General features: G+C 34.0%; 1 protein-coding gene across 1 annotated transcript; it reads left to right on the plus strand.

The window, feature by feature from the left end:
• The first annotated feature begins 347 nt into the window (after positions 1-347).
• LOC125835173 (serine/threonine-protein kinase TOR-like) lies at positions 348-3,318 on the plus strand. The gene is made up of 6 exons (XM_049514297.1): positions 348-424; positions 1,935-2,065; positions 2,358-2,460; positions 2,547-2,729; positions 2,797-2,889; positions 3,226-3,318. The coding sequence occupies exons 2-6, from the start codon at positions 1,947-1,949 to the stop codon at positions 3,316-3,318; spliced, it is 591 nt and encodes a 196-aa protein (XP_049370254.1). The 5' UTR covers positions 348-424; positions 1,935-1,946.
• Positions 3,319-21,599: the final 18,281 nt, after the last annotated feature.

Consider the following 21,599-nt stretch of genomic DNA (forward strand, 5'->3'; position numbering starts at 1 on the left):
TGTTAATATGAACTAACTGAAGCCTTGTTTGGAAGTCATTGTAGAAGTAGTGACTATAGAGCAACTAAAGTCCTTGTTTGAATTAGATCTTCATTTAGACATCTCAATTGTTTGCATCATCTTCTAGTCTCATTTTACATTCTTTTCTAAGAAAGAGCTAAACTTGTTCTGCATATATTCTAACACTTGTAATCTCTAGAGTGCTTCTTTGAATCCCTTGTTAGTTTTGTCTATTAAATCGTTATGTTTGGGGGCATGGTAAAAGTTTGGTCTTATTACCTTTAGTTAAATATTGTGGGACAAACATCTTAGGGAGGGGAGTATAAAGTAAGAGAGAGAGTAACTCTGTGAGGGCACAGGGGTCAATGCAAATAGTGGCATTATTAGTGGAGTCCTAGTGAATGTTGGAGATCTCGCAAGAGTGGTATGTAGCCTCTTCATAATTATGATCACCCTAATCTCTAATGCAACACTTTCTAGAGATACTTAGTGTGTTTCTTTTGTGTACTGTTTCTTTCCTTGGCTCCTTACAAATTTAATACAGTAAAGTGCTCTTTTAAATGATACTGTAAATGAAGTTATCGTAGAAAAAGAGGATTGGTTCTCCTCTGACAGGGATGCGAACAGGTTGGGGGCTATATCAGAATTGATTTTGTAAATAAATTGACTTCAACTCTTTGATAGGCGTGTTTCCTATTGGGGCAGATGTCCAGATTATTTTTCTCCCTGCATTTCTATCATCACTTGGTAGTGATATAATTCAGATATTTCTTTAGATATATCCTATACTCAATGTGGGCTTATTTATCCTAATCTTTTCTTATATAATCCCTATCACTGTGAGCTAATATTTACATCTATTGCATTTAACTTTGTTGGTATTTCTGTTAATTTTATTGTATTTTTTTCAGCTAGCTAGTTGTTCTAGTTGGTGTGCAGAGGTTATCATTTTGGTTATTGTAATAGTTTCATTTGTTATTGGTATCTATCTCGATTATTAAGTGAAAACTTCCTATTTTAAGGTGCTTAACAGTTCTTTCATAAAAAAGACAGCCTTACAGTTTTCAATTGGAAAAAACTGCTTCACAGTTCTTTTCCAGTTCTTATATGTGTTAGCTTTAACTTTGTCTCAACATTAACTTTTTCTGAAGACACGACGTGATCCTCTGTTGTTAAATTCACCTTCATTTCTCCTTTTATTTTCTCAGCCTCTCTCACTTAGTAAAGAATTCTAGGAACTGACTAATGCTGGATTAAGCCTGTTGTGGATAGGATGTTTCCAATTTTTCTTTGCTGTGACCTGGTTCCTTGTCGCATTGGAGCTACTTGTACTCCAAATTGTCTCCATTTTTAATTGAAAAATCAGCAAGGGGCTTAAGTCAACTTGCACCTGAGTCTATCGATAACCCGGGTGGAATTAATGCCTATAAATGATAATGCCCTTTGTCCCTATTTGTTTGGCACTTTCAAAATTTTGACCTCCTTGAAAAATTGGTACTTCTATATATTTAGAAACAAGCTAATTTCTACATCTCCATTTTGCCTATGACCTGACATGTATGTGTCAAAATCTATACCCACTTCTTTTTGAACCGTGTGTCCGCATCCATTCAAACTGTGCCAAACAAATTGAGACAAATATAGTGTTTCTTGATCTTTATAGTTTGGTCTCTCCCTGTGATCTTTCATCTGCATCTTGGTGTCTTGTGTATGCCCTCTATTTTTTTTTTATAGTCAAGAATTATGTTGCAGGTTAAATAATATCAATGGAAGCTCATGTCACTCTAAATCCTTGCAGCTCAATATATCAGATATTTTGATTTTTCATCATAAGTTCCAAGATTATCGACTGTTGTCTTTATGCATGTAGATAGTTCTTGTGGATAATTGAGAACACTGATTCTCCTTTTTTGTCTCTCTTATACTCTCTTTAGGGAGTCTTTGCCATGCGGCAGTATATTTCAGAATTTATGCCATTAGTTGTTGAAACTCTACTGGATGGGGCTGCCGTTACCAAATATGAAGTGGCTGTTTCAACACTTGGTCAAGTTGTACAGAGTACAGGGTGAGTGGTTTCTTCAACCTTTGATTTGATCATTCCTTTGCAATCAGTCATTTACTTACTATTTGTTTTGGTTCCTAGATAATCTACGTTTGGGGATTATTTCTAATATTGTTTTGTTTGTGCGGCATACTTACTTTTCCTTTCCTTTGGACTGTGGTGTGCTATCTGTATTTTCAAATTTATCATGTTTGCTGGTATTCTTCACCACACTATTCATGGCTTCGGTGCACTAATTTAGCTTTTAATTATTCAAAATCTTGTTTGACAAATTTGTTGTTTGTAATGTTCATAGATATGTCATTACTCCATACAATGAGTATACTCAGTTGCTTGGGTTTCTCTTGAAACTGCTCAATGGTGAACTGGCTTGGTCAACAAGAAGAGAGGTTTTGAAGGTAACTGCAATCCTGTTGGTCCAATATATATATATATTTTATTTGGATTAGTCAGTACTTAAAGTTCATTGAAGATGATTTTGCAGGTTCTTGGCATCATGGGTGCTTTAGATCCCCATGTGCACAAGCGCAATCAGCAAAGCTTACCTGGATCGCATGGTGAAGTTACAGGGGTGACTGGTGATCCTGGTCAACATAAAAGATTAATGGATGAATTGCCTATGGATCTCTGGCCATCCTTTGCAACATCTGAGGATTATTTTTCCACTGTGAGACTTAAACCTTCAACTTATTATTTTCTTTTATGGATTTCCTAACTGGCATCTACTGCTGCAGGTTGCTATCAACTCACTCATGCGGATTCTCAGGGATCCATCTCTGTCAAGTTACCACCAGAAAGTGGTTGGATCTCTTCTGTTTATTTTCAAGGTATGAAGACTCAGTTAGGCACCTCATTTCTCGTTGTTTTATAACTGTTTCTTAAGCAGGATTCCTATATTATTATCCTGCCTTGCCTGTTTCTTCTTTTGACGCTGGTAGTCCTGGGACACTTATTTGTTTTTGTCTTCTGTCTTTTGCATGTATAGTCAATGGGCCCGATGTGTGTCCCTTATTTGAATAAGGTTAGTCCACTATCGAGGATATACACGTGAATTGTTGCTCGCATTCCATTGTATAGCTTACTTTATCAATTTGGCTGGATGTTTATGTTTAAAAATGTGAGTTCATCCTTCCCCCGGTGTTTCATCAAATGTGGTTCTTTAGCATGTCACAAACAGTGCACCTGGTTGTCCACACCCAGCAGACCCTCCCATTTGCACCCTTTTACAGAGCAAAGGTGACAGAAAAAGAACCTGAGATGAATAAACATATCTCATATCTTTATTTTTTTCAACTTATAAAAGTAGGGGACAACCAGCCAATGACACGGGGAATTTGAGAACTTAAGTAGAACATAGTGAATATTATTGCTTGTAATTAGTATACCCTTCTTTTCCCAAACATTAGTTGTGGATGATTTTATCAGAGATGCTTATTTATGATTGTATCTTTTATTTTTCTGTAGGTTTTTCCTGATCTCTATCACATTGTACACATATGTGAGGATGGTCTAAAGGAATTTATAACATGGAAACTTGGAACCTTGGTATCTATTGCACGACAGGTAATAGTTCGTTTTAATTATATTGTCTGTCTTGTTGTTCTTTTGGATTGGTTATTTTCGAGCTCAGTGTGATGTAGTTCAGGGAGTCCCTTGTATTCTCTTTTGATATTTGACTGTGAGAACACAATCTCATTTTCAGTTGGGGTGCCTCCCTTGTGGGCATTTTGTTGATTGTTTCCGCATATAGTGATTGTGCCCTTGTCGGGCGTACTTTTCTTTCTTTGTTGTGGATTGGTGTGCCCTTGTCGGGATTTGATATTGTGGTTGTTTCTGTTGATATTGTGTTGGATTGATCTATTTTAGTTTTTGATTTGTAGTTTGTAGCTTCTTTGTTTTTGTTTTGATAATAAGATTTGGATTGATGATGCCCAATGATGGATAGAGGGTGACAACTTTATTAAGGGTAAAACGTTGATTGCTTGTGAGTGTTTGATTGTGGCAAAGTCTGAGTAGCTGGTGCTGGATAGATGCATGAGGTTGCCTGATGATGGGCTGGTTGACAGCTTTTTAAGGGCAAAATTGTCATCTATTTGGGAAGGTTTTGACAAGGTTGGTACTAAGAGCATAGTCAAACATGTGAATAGTGTTGAACATACCTCTCCATTTTTAAAAGGTTGAGCATGTTATGAATGATTTTGTGACAACTCTTATAACTCTTTTTGTGACTTTTGATTCTTTAGCGGTTAAAATGTTCAATGCTACTTGTATTTTGATAAGGAAGTAAGATTTTGAACCATCTTGATTGATTTGCATGCCATGTGTTGTGAGTTGTTGAATAATGCCTTGTGTTTGCTTTTGTCACCTAGAACTTGCCCGGTTGGTCTTGAAATGTTGGTCTTGATTGAGTTTGGTTGGAGAAATGATCTTAGGCTTTCTTTGATGTTCTTGAAGTCCACTTGGCCTAAAAATCCCACCTTTGTACTAAATATATCCTTAGTTGTCCCCTTTGAGACTATTCCTTTTTATTGGCAACCACATTACAAGCCTTATCCCTTTTGAAAAAGTAACCCTCTTTTGAACCCTTCCCTCCTTGAACTTGAGGTTGTGAAAGTTGAGGCTAAAGGCCTAAGTTGGGGGTGTTCCTCTTTTGAACCCTTCCCTCCTTGAACTTGAGGTTGTGAAAGTTGAGGCTAAAGGCCTAAGTTGGGACCTTATGGGAAATTAATTGAAGGGATGCTTACCACATGAGGGTTTGATATAAAAAAAAAAGTAAAAAAAAGAAGAAGAGAGAAATTGAAAGTCTTAAAGAAAGTAAAAACTTTGAAAAAGAAAGAAAGAAGGAAAGAAAAAAGAAAAATGAATAAATGAGGCTTGAATTCTCCGAAAGTAGAAAATGGTTGCATGTGGGGCATCTAAAGTGGAAATAAGAAAAGAAAAATGAAAAGTAGTGTGGAATGTGCATGGGTTTGGAAAGTGAAGAAAAGTGGAGAAAGTTAGAAATAATGATTTGTTGTGTAGTGTTCAAGGAGGGTGTAGTCACTTATACCTAAATGATAGCCTAACCTTCCCTAAGCCTACATTACAAGCTTAACAAAGTCCTTTGAGATTTCTAACCAAAAGGAGTAAGTCAGTATTGATTGAAAATATGGGCAAGCCTATGGTGTGACACTTGTGTGCATGAGATGATTCTTTGTGAGTGTGAGTGTTGCATCTTTGTCCCTTGTCTTGTTTATATGTGTGTGGTTTTGGGATACTTCTTTCTTGTGAGGGCATGTAAGTTGAAAAAGTGGTGATTTTGAAAATTCCTAATTGAGTCAAGTGAGCATGTGAAAGAGTTAATGAGTTGAGTCATTTCTTGAGTTTGAGTTGTTGTCACTTAAATGATTCTTGGTTTTTGAAAATGTTTCACAAGAATGAGAGGATTTCTTTTGTGAAAAGTTTGCATGTGGACTATTTGTTAGTACCAACCGAAGCCATTACCTTTGTGCTTAATTGAGAAAGGGAAAATTGATTTGTGGTGTGTTTTGAAATAAAAGAGCCTCTTGTGTTTTTGATTTTCTTTAATTGAGGACAAACAAAGTTTCTAAGTTGTGGGTGTTGATGAGTGGTGGATTTCCACTCATTTGAGGTTCTTTTCGTAGTTATTTTGGCTTGCTTTAGTTTAGAAATTGGTGATTTTAATGTGTTTTTTTTTTCATATTTGCATGAAAATGAAATGGAGAGTCGATTTAGGAGATATTTGAAGAAACCAAGTGAACTTGAGGCAAAAAGAGGTCAAGAGCTGAAAATGCGATTTCTGGCAGGGGTAAGTATCCTTCACGAACACGCTTGAAGAAACCAAGTGAACTTGAGGCAAAAAGAGGTCAAGAGCTGAAAATGCGATTTCTGGCAGGGGTAAGTATCCTTCACGAACGCGCTTGAAGAAACCAAATGAACTTTATCTACCTATTTGAATGTCTTCATTTAGGGAAAGACGTAACGCTAAACCTGAACTCAAATCATGCCAATAGGAGTTTGAAGAAAAGTTGAATAAATTCAACATTGAGAGGAAGGAACAAGAACTTACTGCCAAAAATGCTCAAAGCCATCAACAGAAAGTTGAGAGCTTGGACAACATCACGGTGACTGAAAAAGAAGAAGAGGAAATCAGTGAATCCGAAATTACTGGTGCCTACACTCTATCATAAACTTATGCACAGTCCTGGAACAATTTATATCTTCCTTAATCTCCTAGCGCAGTGCCTTGTTTGAAATACTTGAGTCCATCCTGAGTACTAGATCTCTGGAAGGTCTTCGTGCAAGTCAACTTGCATGTAGGGTAAGCATTATTTCAAACATCTATGTTCACCTATCTCCTGCTAGTGCCTTCTATGTTCTCTTTTGGGTAATTGAGTTTGTTGTTTAGTTGGTCTAGGTTGGTGTTATTTTTTCAGGATAGTGGTGACTGTTCAGGAAAGCAACCTTTACATCCACAGAGTTAGAAGCTTTGTGTTCTCCAACTACTTGCAATTTAATAGGTTTCTCCTTGATCCATCCACCTCACCTCCCATAACTTCAGAAACAGCCAACAACAGAAAACTCTTATTAGGGGATTCATGGGGTTTGGGGAGCATTGAGTCAATACCTTGGGTTATTTTGCCATCTTTGCTCTGTTTATTTTGAGGATTTTGATTACCATCACATGGACCTGTTTGACCAACTTTATCAGGGGAATGGGGTTGTGGGAGAGTTAAGTTAATACCTGACTTTTCCACCCTGTTGCTTTTTGATATTATTTTCCACCTGCTGCTTTTTGATATTATTTTCCTGCAAATTTAGGGTGTCCACTGGTTTGTAGACTATTTTTTTTTGATGACCATGGCTTGCTGATCCTTGTTATTTTTCCTTTTTTGAGTTTGCCACTCATCCATTTGTTGTTTGTCCATCTCAGGTTGTGTTTGTTGCAATTTTTTTTGGGTATCCTCAACACCTTAAACACTAGCAGTCATATTAGCATTAACCTGTGGAGGAGAAGTTTGGGGAATTACCTAATTGCTGGCATTTGCAGTTTTCTTGCCCTTGATTTTATTTGCAGCTTCAGCTTCTTTTCTCTTCTTGTATTCCTCATCTCTTCTCTTTATGTTACAAACTTGTGATATGTGTCCTTGGTGTTTGCAATAAGAAACTCTGGTAGTCCCTCATATTGGATTGCTTGCCATCTTCCCACAGTAAAGTCTTCTTCATCAAACCCCATCCAAACATGAGGAGGTCTTCCTTTCGTAATGTCTATTTGCATCCTAATTTTTGCCACACTGCCTCTATTTTTTTTTGGGGAGATGCAGCATCCAAATATAAAGTTTTACCAATAGGAGATAGGAGGGCAGTCAAAAACTCTTTGTTATAGCAATGCCAAGGTAGCTCTGGTAGAGTAACCCATACAGGCACAATGGGGGTCTACTTGGAGTCTCATTAACTGACCCTCAATGTACATCTTTTGTATGTTCCACACAGAAATATGATCTTCTTCGTTGTCCAAGTCAATATAAATATGCCTCACATTAAAGTGAGCTATTTTGACACCACAAGTAAGCTGAGTATGAAGGATAAAACTCTTCTTGATAAGTTCAATTTTTGGCATAGTGTTTGTGAACTTCCCAACCATAGTGTATTTGCATCTTGAAGCTAATTTCACCAAAAAATCCTCTCTTTCAAAATCACTGCTGGCAGGCCTTGTCTTGTAGTGAATGTAGGAGTTGATATCTCAATAGGGATTTCATTCTTAGCTTGGTTAGCTCGTAGTCTTGTTGCATAAGTTTGGATCACACCGAAAGAACATGGTTCAAAGGTCAGCCCATTTTTGGTGTTTGTACAGTGATCATGGTGTCTAAAAACTTTGGTATTATTTTCCATTTGAGATTGCTGTTTCTTTTGAGGGTTGTTGGGAATATGTTTATCGAAGTTGGAAGTGAGTTTAGTGAGATTATGGGGAATAGGAGCAGTAGGTTTTTGGGAGGTGGTAGATACATCTTTAGTTACTTTTCAGCATTCAAAACCCTATGATTGATGGAATTGTTAAGATCAACAGGGATAGGATTTTGTCTAGACGAACCTGCCAGTTCCTTTTTTTCTTTTTCAACAATCTGCATAGAAGGGATTAGCGCACTTAAATGTTACTCAATTGCATCAGATTGCAATTGAGCTTCATTTTTAACAAACATCTTGGGATCATTAAGCATTGGATGAGCATTAGTATACTTACCTTGATCAGCAAGAGGTCTTATATTACCACTTACATTCATTTGTTGAGGTGCAGCTTCATTACTAACACAATTAATACTATCCGAAGAGATTAAGAGAGTTGCTAGGACACTTTCCTTGAGGTTTTGTGATTCGATTGTTGGAATTTTGTTGAATATTTGGTTGATCATTGCCAGACACAACTTCTTTAGCATTATTGAGTATTGTCAAGTCTTGATGAGGCTGCTCAGAATTACCCCTGCCTTCTATAGCATTTGAAATTCATGTATCTCTGTGTTTGAAGGACCCGATTTTGGTTCACAACCTGGCCTTGAGCTATTGAAGGTTCAATAAACTGACCTTCTTCACCTGAGTATGCGACCTTTTGACTGTTAGGATGAGAACTTTGCACCTTCGTCTCACCTTGACTGTAATCGACGTCTGTTTTTGAGCTTATGAGATGTGTTTCCTTGTGTTGAGTATTTTGGCATCTATTGAGGAAATCTATGTATAATTTCTGCGGGGTAGAGAATAAGTTATGTGCGTATTAGTTATACATGGATAAAATTGTAAAGTTACATATTTACCCCTTCTTGTTTTCCATAAGGGTAACTTAGTTTAGGAACAAATTACGAAAGGACCAGTAATATATGAATTAACACTAATTATCAGTAGTTGAATTATAGATATAATATATACAAATTAATAAGCAATTATAATATATAGTTTAAAATATTTATATCTTTAAATAATAAAAAGTATTCTTGCTAGAATTCACAAAGTAGTATTTTAGGAAGTAGCAATCACCGCTTAAGTTGTTTTCTCCTTTCTCTTTGACAACAGTCTTTCAATTCTCCACATTATCGATAATTTCTCTGAGTTTTATAAGGTATCAGATTCTTTAATTCACTTTTAATTTTTCTTGTGTATTTAACGTGATTCAAGATTAGAAAATAAAATATATTTAATCAATATCATTATCACTTGATTTTTGTTTGGGACATGTATATAATTAATTTATAACAAATCAAACTTTCAATAAGAAATGATTCATGTATTATTATTCATACATAACTAATAACACTAGTTATCAGTAGTTGAATTATAGATATAATATATACAAATTAATAAGCAATTATAATATATAGTTTAAAATATTTATATCTTTAAATAATAAAAAGTATTCTTGCTAGAATTCACAAAGTAGTATTTTAGGAAGTAGCAATCACCGCTTAAGTTGTTTTCTCCTTTCTCTTTGACAACACTCTTTCAATTCTCCACATTATCGATAATTTCTCCGAATTTTATAAGGTATCAGATTCTTTAATTCACTTTTAATTTTTCTTGTGTATTTAACGTGATTCAAGATTAGAAAAAAAAATATATTTAATCAATATCGTAATCACTTGATTTTTGTTTGGGACATGTATATAATTAATTTATAACAAATCAAACTTTCAATAAGAAATGATTCATGTATTATTATTATTACTATATATTAGAAGAGTCTAGGATTTACTACCATTGTTCCAATTAAATCATTACAAATGTCCAATACTTACTATATAAAATATATAAGTGGGCCCCACCTCCTTCCACTTAAATAATATTTTTCAACCTTATCATGGTAAAAGTTGAATTTATTATCCTTTTCATTTAATTTTATATGATATTATTTTTTCTATAAAATCATTATATATGTTTTAATAATTTAAATTTCAAAAACATTATAATTTAACTTTAAAGATTTTATTTTATCAAAATCTTGTACATTGAAATATGTAGTTATGAATTTAAAATATTTTTAAAATCATATAAAAATTTCAGTAACTTCTCAAATTCCATAATATAACACTTAAATACTACATATTATATATTAATTACTATACTATAAATGACTTAAATACTCCATATTATCTATTACAATAATTAACAATTATTTGACACTTTAAATTCTATCAATGCCATATAAATTAGGATAAAAAACCTAACATATAATATTTAAATATATTTAAAAATAATATAAGTAATACTATACATTACAATAATTAACAGCTTAATTATTTAAAACTTATATAAAAAATTTAATTGACTCTCTAAATTCTATTGGTACCACATAAAATAGATTATATAATAAACTTATATTGTTTGAAATTGACGAAAAAGAAACAATAAATTACAATAATTAATAAAAAAATAGTCCACTCCAAAAAATCTATCAATTAACAACATATATTGTTTGAAATTGACGAAAAAGAAACTATAAATTACAATAATTAACAAAATAAATCTCTCGACTCCAACAAATCTATCAATTAATGCCACATAAATTGGGACATGGCAAATAACATATAGTATTAAAAAAATAGGTTCAAAATGTACTAAAAAATACAATAATTAACAACTTAATATATTAAAGAGACATAAAAAAGGGTTAATATTTGAAATTCTGCATCTGCCACATAAATTAGAACAAATAGAGTAATAAATATTACTTTCAAAATTATGTAAAAAAAAAGTACTACAAATCACAATAGCTAACAATTTAAAATATTTTTAAAATCATATAAAAATTTCAATAACTTCTCAAATTCCATAATATGACATAATTTTTTTAAAAAAGTGTTATAAATCATAATAAATAGTACAATATTTAAACTACTTTAAAAGCATTATAAATTGTAATAATGGCTATCTCGGTAGACATTAGAGAGATTAGAGAGGCAATGGAGAACAAGGATGTGACTGTATTGCATACATTCAGAGAAGGGAATAAGCTTGCAGATTATTTAACTAACATGGTTGTTAATTTTGCAGGTACAAATTCCATTCATTTTAACCACAATAATGAACTACCAACACAAGCAAAATCGATTCTACAGTTGGATAAGCAGGGAACCCCAAATATAAGAATCAAGAAGGGTAAAAACAAGTTGTGTAGATCATTATGATAAAGCGAGTTCAAGACAGAAGATTCAATCACAGTTCAGCTGTACAGAGATAAAATCATTTCTCAAAGTTTGATGGTTACCTTGGACATAGGGGTGGGTACTGATCTTTAACATGAACTGAGGCAGTGGTATTAGCTCTATGGAGCTCAATCTGCACAAGTCATGGAAAAATCAGCACAAACCTCAGAATGAGTTTTTCATGAAGTAGGTGGTACGTGAAGGGTCATACCTGGATTTGTTGAGATTGAGGACAAGCTGGGAGCTAAAGAAGTCTTCATCATAGCATTGGTGAGACTTGGTAAATGCTGACTGAAATTCACCCAAGGTCGCGGCTCCTTTGTCCAATCGATCTGGGAATGGAGACTGGAGCTCACAAGGACACAAGGAGTGCGAGCCAAAGCAATAATTCAATTAGAAAAGTCACACACTCCTAATATTCACGTACAGAAGATTCAAAACAAGGATTACAAGGGCCACAACAACAGAGAGTAGTCATCACAAGCCATCTCAATACATCACAACATTGATATCAAAGGAGAAACATAGTAATACAGTCAAAGAAAAGGATCTTACTCAGTGCTATAAATGAAGTACTCCGAAAATTATAAGTCTTGAACAGTGGTATCAATTCCTCAGGAATTCAACCTGTTGAGATGAATAATTGGAGGAAGTAAATCAAATATAAACTGATGTACTATAAGATGAAGGACAATATTGCACAAATGATGAACGAATTCACCTTTACCTCTAGATCCAGCTAATTGTTGCAGCTTCCAAGTTGAAGAAGTCTTCACTGGTGTTGAATCATGAAGTCTGTGAGATCTGTAGACCTCCAAATGATTGCAACCCACACCTGGTAGCTTTACAAGATTAGCTCGAGTAAGGAGGCTTTCTGGCGACTGAAGGAAGCCAGGGAAGAAGAACGAGTTCTAAGTGGATGCACTTTCCTAATGTTTTCTTTGTCTTCTTGTTTTTTATTTTTTTCATTTTTTAATTCCTAGTGTCCTTTATTTTATTTTATTTTTTTTTAAAAAAAGTATATGTTAAAAAAAAAAAAAAAAAAAAAAATTGTAATAAATAATACAACAATTTAAATTACTTATTACTTAAAATTTAACGACTTAAAAATATTTTTATAAATGTATTAAAATTTTGGTTAATTGTCAAAACTTTACATGTGCCACATAAATTGGGACATGGACAGTCACACATATTTTTTTTTAAAAATTACATTAAAAGTATTCTATCAATTAACAACATATATTGTTTGAAATTGACGAAAAAGAAACTATAAATTACAATAATTAACAAAATAAATCTCTCGACTCCAACAAATCTATCAATTAATGCCACATAAATTGGGACATGGCAAATAACATATATTATTAAAAAATTAGGTTCAAAATGTACTATAAAATAAAATAATTAACAACTTAATATATTAAAGAGACATATAAAAAATGGTTAATATTTGAAATTCTGCATGTGCCACATAAATTAGAACAAATAGAGTAATAAATATTATTTTCAAAATTATGTAAAAAAAAAGTACTACAAATCACAATAGCTAACAATTTAAAATATTTTTAAAATCATATAAAAATTTTAATAACTTCTCAAATTCCATAATATAACACTTAAATACTACATATTATATATTAATTATACTATACTATAAATGACTTAAATACTCCATATTATCTATTACAATAATTAACAATTATTTGACACTTTAAATTCTATCAATGCCATATAAATTAGGATAAAAAACCTAACATATAATATTTAAATATATTTAAAAATACTATAAGTAATACTATACATTACAATGATTAACAGTTTAATTATTTAAAACTTATATACAAAATTTAATTGACTCTCTAAATTCTATTGGTACCACATAAAATGGATTATATGATAAACATATATTGTTTGAAATTGACGAAAAAGAAACAATAAATTACAATAATTAATAAAAAAAATAGTCGACGAAATTGACGAAAAACAAATTATAAATTACAATAATTAACAAAATAAATCTCTCGACTCCAACAAATCTATCAATTAATGCCACATAAATTGGGACATGGCAAATAACATATATTATTAAAAAATTAGGTTCAAAATGTACTATAAAATACAATAATTAACAACTTAATATATTAAAGAGACATATAAAAGAGGGTTAATATTTGAAACTTTGTATCTGCCACATAAATTAGAACAAATAGATTAATTATGTTAAAAAAAGTACTACAAATCACAATAGCTAACAATTTAAAATATTTTTAAAATCATATAAAAATTTCAATAACTTCTCAAATTCCATAATATGACATAAATTTTAAAAAAAAGTGTTATAAATCATAATAAATAGTACAATATTTTAACTACTTTAAAAGTATTATAAATTGTAATAAATAATACAACAATTTAAATTACTTATTACTTAAAATTTAACGACTTAAAAATATTTTTATAAATGTATTAAAATTTTGGTTAATTGTCAAAACTTTACATGTGCCACATAAATTGGGACATGGAGAGTCACACATATTTTTTTTTAAAAATTACATTAAAAGTATTCTATCAATTAACAACATATATTGTTTGAAATTGACGGAAAAAAAATTATAAATTACAATAATTAACAAAATAAATCTCTCGACTCCAACAAATCTATCAATTAATGCCACATAAATTGGGACATGGCAAATAACATATATTATTAAAAAAATAGGTTCAAAATGTACTATAAAATACAATAATTAACAACTTAATATATTAAAGAGACATATAAAAAATGCTTAATATTTGAAATTCTGCGTGTGCCACATAAATTAGAACAAACAGAGTAATAAATATTTTTTTCAAAATTATGTTAAAAAAAAGTACTACAAATCACAATAGCTAAAAATTTAAAATATTTTTAAAATCATATAAAAATTTCAATAACTTCTCAAATTCCATAATATGACATAAATTAAAATAAAAAAAATATATATATATTGGGCCCCGTGCTGGCACGGGGTCCTATATCTAGTTCATACATATAACTAATACATGCATAGTAATACCTGTATAACTTATTCCTACATAACTTATACCTGTATAACTTATTCCTACATAACTTATACCTGCATAACTTATTCCTACATAACTAATACCTGCATAACTTATTCCTACATAACTAATACCTGCATAACTTATTCCTACATAACTAATACCTGCATAACTATAATCAGTAACCAAACGACCCTTTAGGGTTTAGGATTAAGGTTTATGCCTTAGGGTTTATGGTTTAGGGTTAAGGGTTTAGGATTTAGGCCTTAATATTTAGGGTTTATGGTTAAGGATTTAGGATTTAGGCCCTCTTAGTTTAGGGTTTAGGATTCATGGTTTAGGGTTCGGGGTTTAGTCCCAAAAGTTTAGGATTTAGAGGTTAGGATTTATGGTTTACGCTTAAGGATTTAAGCCCTAAGGTTTAGAGTTTAGGGTTTAAGGTTAAGACCCTAAGGTTTAGGATTTAGGATTTGGGCACAAAGGTTTAGATTTTAGGTCCTAAGTTTAGGGTTTAGGCCCTATGAGTTAGTGTTTAGGGTTTAGGACTTAGAATTAATGGTTTAGATTTTAGACCATAAGGTTTAGGGTTGAGAGTTTATGGTTTAGGATTTAGGGTTTAGTCCCTAGGGTGTACGGTTTAGGCCCTAAGGTTTAGGGTTTAGGATTTATGGTTTAGGCCATAAGGTATAGGGTTGAGGGTTTAGATCCTAAGGTTAAGGGTTTTTGGTTTTTGGTTTATCGTTTCTGGTTATGATTTAGGGTTTAGAGTTTAGGCTCTAAGGTTTAGGGTTTAGGCTCTAAGGTTTACAATTTATTGTTTATGGTTTAGGGTTTCGTGTTTATGGTTTAAGTTTTAGGGCTTAGGCCCTAATTTTTAGGGTTATGCTTTAGTGTTTAGGGTTTAGTTTAGGGTTTAAGGTTTATATGGTTTATGATTTAGGGGTTAAGGGTTAGGCCCTAAGGTTTAGAGTTTAGAATTTATGGTTTAGGCTTTAGGGTCTAGGTCCTAAGGTTTAGGGTGTAGGGTTTAAGCCATTAGGTTTAGAGTTTAGGGTTTATGGTATATGGTTTATGATTTAGGCACTTAGGTTTGGGATTTAGGACCTAAGTGTTTTTTTTAAAAAAAAATCAGGGGCTGAGCAACACCCCCAGGCCTTATCATATATAGAAAAAACAAATATACAAGGAGGGGGACATGTACCTTACCTCCAATCCTATGGTGGGTCCGCAATCGACCTACCTACTAAGGTTAGTCGACTCAACCCTATACAATATGAGATATTAATAAACTAAGCACCTAGAGAGGACTCCTCTCTTAATACAAAGTTACTAATAATGCATAAATAAGGGAGACTTTCCCCTTACACGAATTGAAACTAAGCCTAATCCAACTATTTTGGCATATTAGTTTGAAAAGTAACTCATGAAACAATTAAGGCAAGAGTATGAAGTCTTCATGTACCTATTTGGTATACAGTAATGTTCAATTTGTGAGGAGACTGAAATATGTCTTGTACTTCTTCGTATTGGCTTCCTGTCTTGCTGGAGATTTAATCACAGTGGTTTTTTGATCCTTTTCAACTTCTTCCTTCTGAAATTTTGGACCCCCATTTTCTCCAATAGATAGCTTCCTTTTATTGCATGGGGCAGTTGAAGTTGAGTGTAATAAAGTTGCACAATATCTTGTTGATGACTATGTTTGGCCAACAGATCTGCTGTACCATTAGCTTCCCTGTAAGTATGAATACACTGAAAAAAAACACAATGTTTAGCAAGCATCTGTAAGTGCTGTATGTACGCATGAATCCTCCAAGGAGGTACAGCAACCTGTAAGAGCCATTTGGTTAGTAATTCAGAATCAACTTCTAATATGACATTAGTGTAACCATGTTGTATACACCAGTTTAAACCATAACATGCTGCCTGTACTTCAGCTTGATTATTTGTCCCTTCACCTAAAGGTACAGCAAAGGCATAGATTATGACCCCTTGTGCATCTCTCAGAATGCCTCCCCCTCCAATTTTCCCGGGATTGTGCAAAGCACTACCATCCGTATTCAACTTATATATGTTAGGAGGAGGATGTTTCCACATAACTATATTAACTCTTATCTCCTGTTTACATTTGTCAATATAATCCACTACTGCTGGCCATATTACAGGCCACTGAAGGTAAGGAAAAACAGAGGTAAGAAGTAAAATCATGTCTTTGAGAATCAAATATTTAACTTTGAGGATACTGGATTTCTTTCCTCCATATTTAACTGAACACCTATTTTTCCATAGGTTCCAACATATTACTATAGGAAGAGTTTGTAGAATAATCTTGTGAGCTTCATTTTTCCCTGTAATACCACTCCACTGCATTAGATAATTGCTCAGTGTGTTCTGCTGCAGACTGATTCCCATGTTACTGGCAAAGTATTTCCATATATTAGCTGCAAAATGGCCTTGAATCAAAATGTGGTCCACTTCATCCCAACTCTGCTGAATACAGCAGTAGCATTTCACAGGATCCACCCCAAACGATGCTAAAGTTTCATTTGTTGGTAGTTTATATCTTATTGCTCTCCAAAGTAGAAATGACATTTTGAAAGGAATATGCCTATGCCAAATTTGAGAGTTAATTACTGCAGTACTCTTCTTTTGCCTGCAAATTTCCCATGCTGATGTACAGGTGAAGTTTCCAGATTCTGTAAGCTTCCATACTGCACTGTCTTGAACTCCCTGTACAAACAAGACATTAGTATTTAAAATGGATGGAATAAAGAAGAGGTGGGACCTGTTGCCTCAGTTTCCTTTCATTCCATTTGCCATTTACTAAGAATTGTGCAATAGTAGCATTGTTGAGACTAGATATAGAAGGAGTATAATTAGCTAGAGCACCCCCTCCTATCCAATCATCCCACCAAAAAGAGCAACTTCCAGAATTGATTTTCCAGCCAATATGCTCTTCCACAATGATTTTGTTCCTCGTCATATATTTCCACATCAGGGACTGGCCATTTTCAAACTTCTTTGCTACTGGATGTGCTCTTTGACAGTATTTGGATTTGAGAAATTGACTCCATAAGGAATCCTTAGACCTGAAAGTCGACCATTGTTTGTATTGTAACGAGGTGCAAATATCAGTGAGTCTTCTTAGCCCTATACCTCCTTCTGTACAAGGTAGGCTCATGGTGTCTAGAGATGCCCAATGATACTTTCTTTTATCCAAATCTCCTTCCCCAGAAGAAGTCTGCAATAATGGCTTCAATGTATTTAATAATAATGGCTTCAATGTATTTAATAGTAGTGCTGGGAGGGGAAATTGCAGCCATAGTATGTATAGGTATAGATTGCAATGCATGTTTGATCAAAGTAATTCTGCCCCCAAAACTAAGTACCCTTTCCTGCCAACCACACACTTTTTTAGAGACCTTCTCCACTAAATGAATAATAAATGATCCTTTGTCTACCAATATAAAGAGGACATCCTAAATAAGTAATAGGACTACTCTTCTGGGAAAAATTAGTAACATCTTGAATGGTATGAATAATCTCCTGTGATGTATTGTCTGGAACCATAAAGTGACTCTTTGCTTTGTTAATAAGCTGACCAGAGGTATGTTCATACTCCCCTAAATTGTCCATAATGAGCTTAAGGGAATGTCTGTCAGTGGAAGCAAAAACAATAACATCATCTGCAAAACTCAAGTGATTGATCTGAGGTCATTTAGGCTCCATAAAAAACCCTTTATAATTTGGATTCTGATGTAGAGAATTAAGCAACCTGGTCAATACCTCTGCTCCTAAAATAAATAGGGCCGGGGATAAAGGGTCTCCTTGCTCAAGTCCTCTAGTGGAGTGAAAGAATCCATGCCTATGACCATTAGTGAAAATAGAATACCAATTGTTACTTCGTTATTCTCCAAACTAAATCAATAAAAATCTCCCCAAATCCAAACTTCCTTAAAACCAAACATGTGAATGACCAAGACACCCTATCATATGCCTTAGTCATATCAAGTTTGATAACCACATTATTTCCTGTATTGGGTTTTTTGATACCATGAGTAATTTCTTGTGCAAGCATGATACTCTGTAATACTTCTCCCTCTTACAAAGCCAGACTGATTATCTGATAATAATAGGGGCAAAATAGTAGCCAATCTCATGCTCAAAATTTTAGAAATTATCTTATTGGTAAAGTTACTAAGGCTGATAGGTCTAAGGTCAGTGAATTTAGTAGGCTGTTCAGTTTTTGGAATCAAAACCAAACATGCATGGGACATGAACTTAGGCATAATGTTACCACAGAAGAAAGATTGAACAGCTGCCAGTAAATCTTCTTTAATGATATTCCAACAAACTTGATAAAATTTGCCTCCTATACCATCTGGACCTGCTGCTGAACTTGGGTTCATAGCAAACACAACTTGTCTAAGTTCCTCTATATTAGGCATTGCTTGCATCCTCTCATTCTGTTCATGAGTGACTACTGATGGAATAAGCTGAAGAATACTTTCATCTATTCTCTCATACTGACCAGTGAACATTTGTTGATAATAATCACATGCTGCCTGTGCTATTTGTTCCTCCCCCTGTATCCATACCCCATTTTCAGTACAGATTTTATGTAAAAATAACCTCCTTCTTCTACCTCTCATCAAAGCATGAAAGTATTTAGTGTTGGCATCACCATCCTTAAACCATTGTAATCTTGTCTTTTGTTTAAGAATAGCTTCTTCCATTTTCAAATACCTAATGTAGGTGCCAGTCATCTGATGCAATTTCTGCCTAACAGCTTCACTGTTGTTTGTCATAAGCTCTTCTTCAGATTTCCTGATAGTGTCCTCAAATTCCTTAACCTTAGAAAGATATCACCATACTCTCTTTTAGACCAGTTGCTAAGTGTTGATGTGACTCTTTTCATTTTGTGATGTAATCTCCACATCGGATTGCCAGTAACTCCCTTTTCCCAGCACTGTTGGACTGTTTTCAAGAAAGTGACATTGTCAACCCAAAAATGTAGGAACTTGAAATATTTGATATGGCTCTCTGTAACCCTATTCATTTCCATCAACATAGGACTATGATCAGAACCAACAGAAGATAAATTTTCAATGGTAGTTTGTGGCATAACCTCTAACCATTTATCATTAACCATAGCCCTATCTAATCTCTTCCAAACTCTAGCTTCTGGATCCCTTTGATTGCACCATGTGAATGATAACCCTGTGTATCCTAGATCAGTCAATCCACATGTCTCTATAACTCCAATAAATTCAAAGCTCTTATTCATATTGTAAGGTATTCCCCCAAGTTTCTCCTCAATAGAGGTGATAACATTGAAATCACCAATTGTACACCAGGGTAAATCCATATTAGCATAAAAATTGAGCCTGTCCCACAAAGGTCTCCTCATATATTCCTTGCATTTAGCATAGATAAAGGACATCATGAATTTCTCAGAATTATCTATGTGATGAAAAGTTACTGTGCTATGCTGATCATGTTTTTCCAAAATCTGACCAGTCACTTCATTAGACCAAAACAACCAAATTTTCCCATTAGTATTACTGACTACATGATCCATCTGTAGTTGACCCCTTACCTTATTAAGCTGAGAGTTATCTGCAAATGGCTCCAAGATAGCAATAATAGATAAATGATGCATGTTCTTGAGTGTTTGAAGCCTTTCCAAGGATCCTTTGGTATTGATACTTCTAGCATTCCAACAAATAGCTTTACTCATTAATAACCTTTTGATTTGGACCTAGTCATGGGCCTGCTAGAAGTGTCAGATTTGCTGGTAATATTTTGTTGAGGGTTGTGCCTAGTTTGTTTCCTTCCTCTAGGGGATAAACCCTGTTGTTCTGTCATTCTCTGAACATCAGTAACTTTATCCTTGAAGGAGGAACCAAAAACTTGACCAGTATGTGGCTGGGTATCTGCTGTTTCTTCATCAGAGTCCTCCAGAGATTGATTATCAGGATCCAGATCATCCTCAGAATTGAGTGCCCCATAATCATCAGGAGGCACCTTAGCCATGTTACCCTCAGTAACCTGGGCATCAACATAGCCTTCAGTCTGTTGACCTGTATGAGTCAGTTCCCCCCCCTCTTTGGACACCCCTTCCTGCAAATCAGTATGTGTCTCCTGTCCCCTCCCATCCAAACCTCCAACAGCTCCCTCAGCAATAACATTAACAACACTATCAATGGGATTAGGGGATAGGAGCATTGAGTCAATACCTGTACCAGCTTGCCCTGTATAAACTTCCTTGCCTTTGTTGATCTCTGTTACCTGGTTAGAAATTATATCCACCTGTAATTGCTTGTTAGTTTTGTCCTTTCCAGCATTTGCTATTTTCCTGGTATACTCATCTTGACCCTGCTGCTTTGTTGCTGCTGTCTGAATCTGCTATCACTTATGTTGCCTTTGAATTTGTCCAAAACCTCTAGACTAGGTGATGACTCCTGCACATCAAGATTAATATATGTATTTTGTGTAGGAATAGTAGTTATACCTGCCTGTTTGGTGGTCTGTTCTGTTTGTCTAACATTGCCTCGAGTTGCCAAAGGTTGATTATTGTTCCTCCTTTTTTGTGTTTGCCAAAGCTCCTCTTTCTGATACTGAATTTGTTCCTGATCTCTTTGTTGGTTATATTGCTGATTGGTACCTTCCTTCTGATCACCTTCTTTTTGATCCTTAGTTTGTGTATTATGTTCTATCTCTTTGTTATTCTTATTCCTCACAGCCTCCATATCCTTTTTCTTTCTATCCTCATCTCTTTGTCTTATGGTACAATCATTTTCTAAATGACCTTGATGCTTACAATAGAAACAATAATCAGGAATATTGTCATATTCTATTTTCTGCCATCTACCATCAGTGATATCCTCCCCTATATAACCCATCCATATATAAGGGGGTCTCTTATGAGTAAGATCAACTTGAACCTTAACCCTAGCTTGACTACCCCTAGTCTTTTTAATAGAAGCAGAATCTAAGTATAAAACCTTGCCAATAGGGAAGAGTAAGCCAGAAACAAACTCTTTATTATAGCAATGCCAATGTAGCTTAGGCAGAGAGATCCAAATAGGGACTATAGGAGTTTCTTCAGCAGGTTTAAAATTAGGAGTCCACACTTGAATTCGCATCACCTGTCCAGCTATATTCATCCTTTGCTTGGTCCAAACCATATTGTAATCAAGCTCATTATCAAGATCAATGTACACATGTGTAGAATTAAAATGAGCAATTTTAACACCACCCGATAATTGAGTTTGCAATATGAAGTTATTTCTAATAAGTTCCAA

Source organism: Solanum verrucosum, unplaced genomic scaffold (assembly GCF_900185275.1).
Source record: "Solanum verrucosum unplaced genomic scaffold, falcon-dt-bn FXZP01000123.1, whole genome shotgun sequence".
Taxonomy (NCBI): domain Eukaryota; kingdom Viridiplantae; phylum Streptophyta; class Magnoliopsida; order Solanales; family Solanaceae; genus Solanum; species Solanum verrucosum.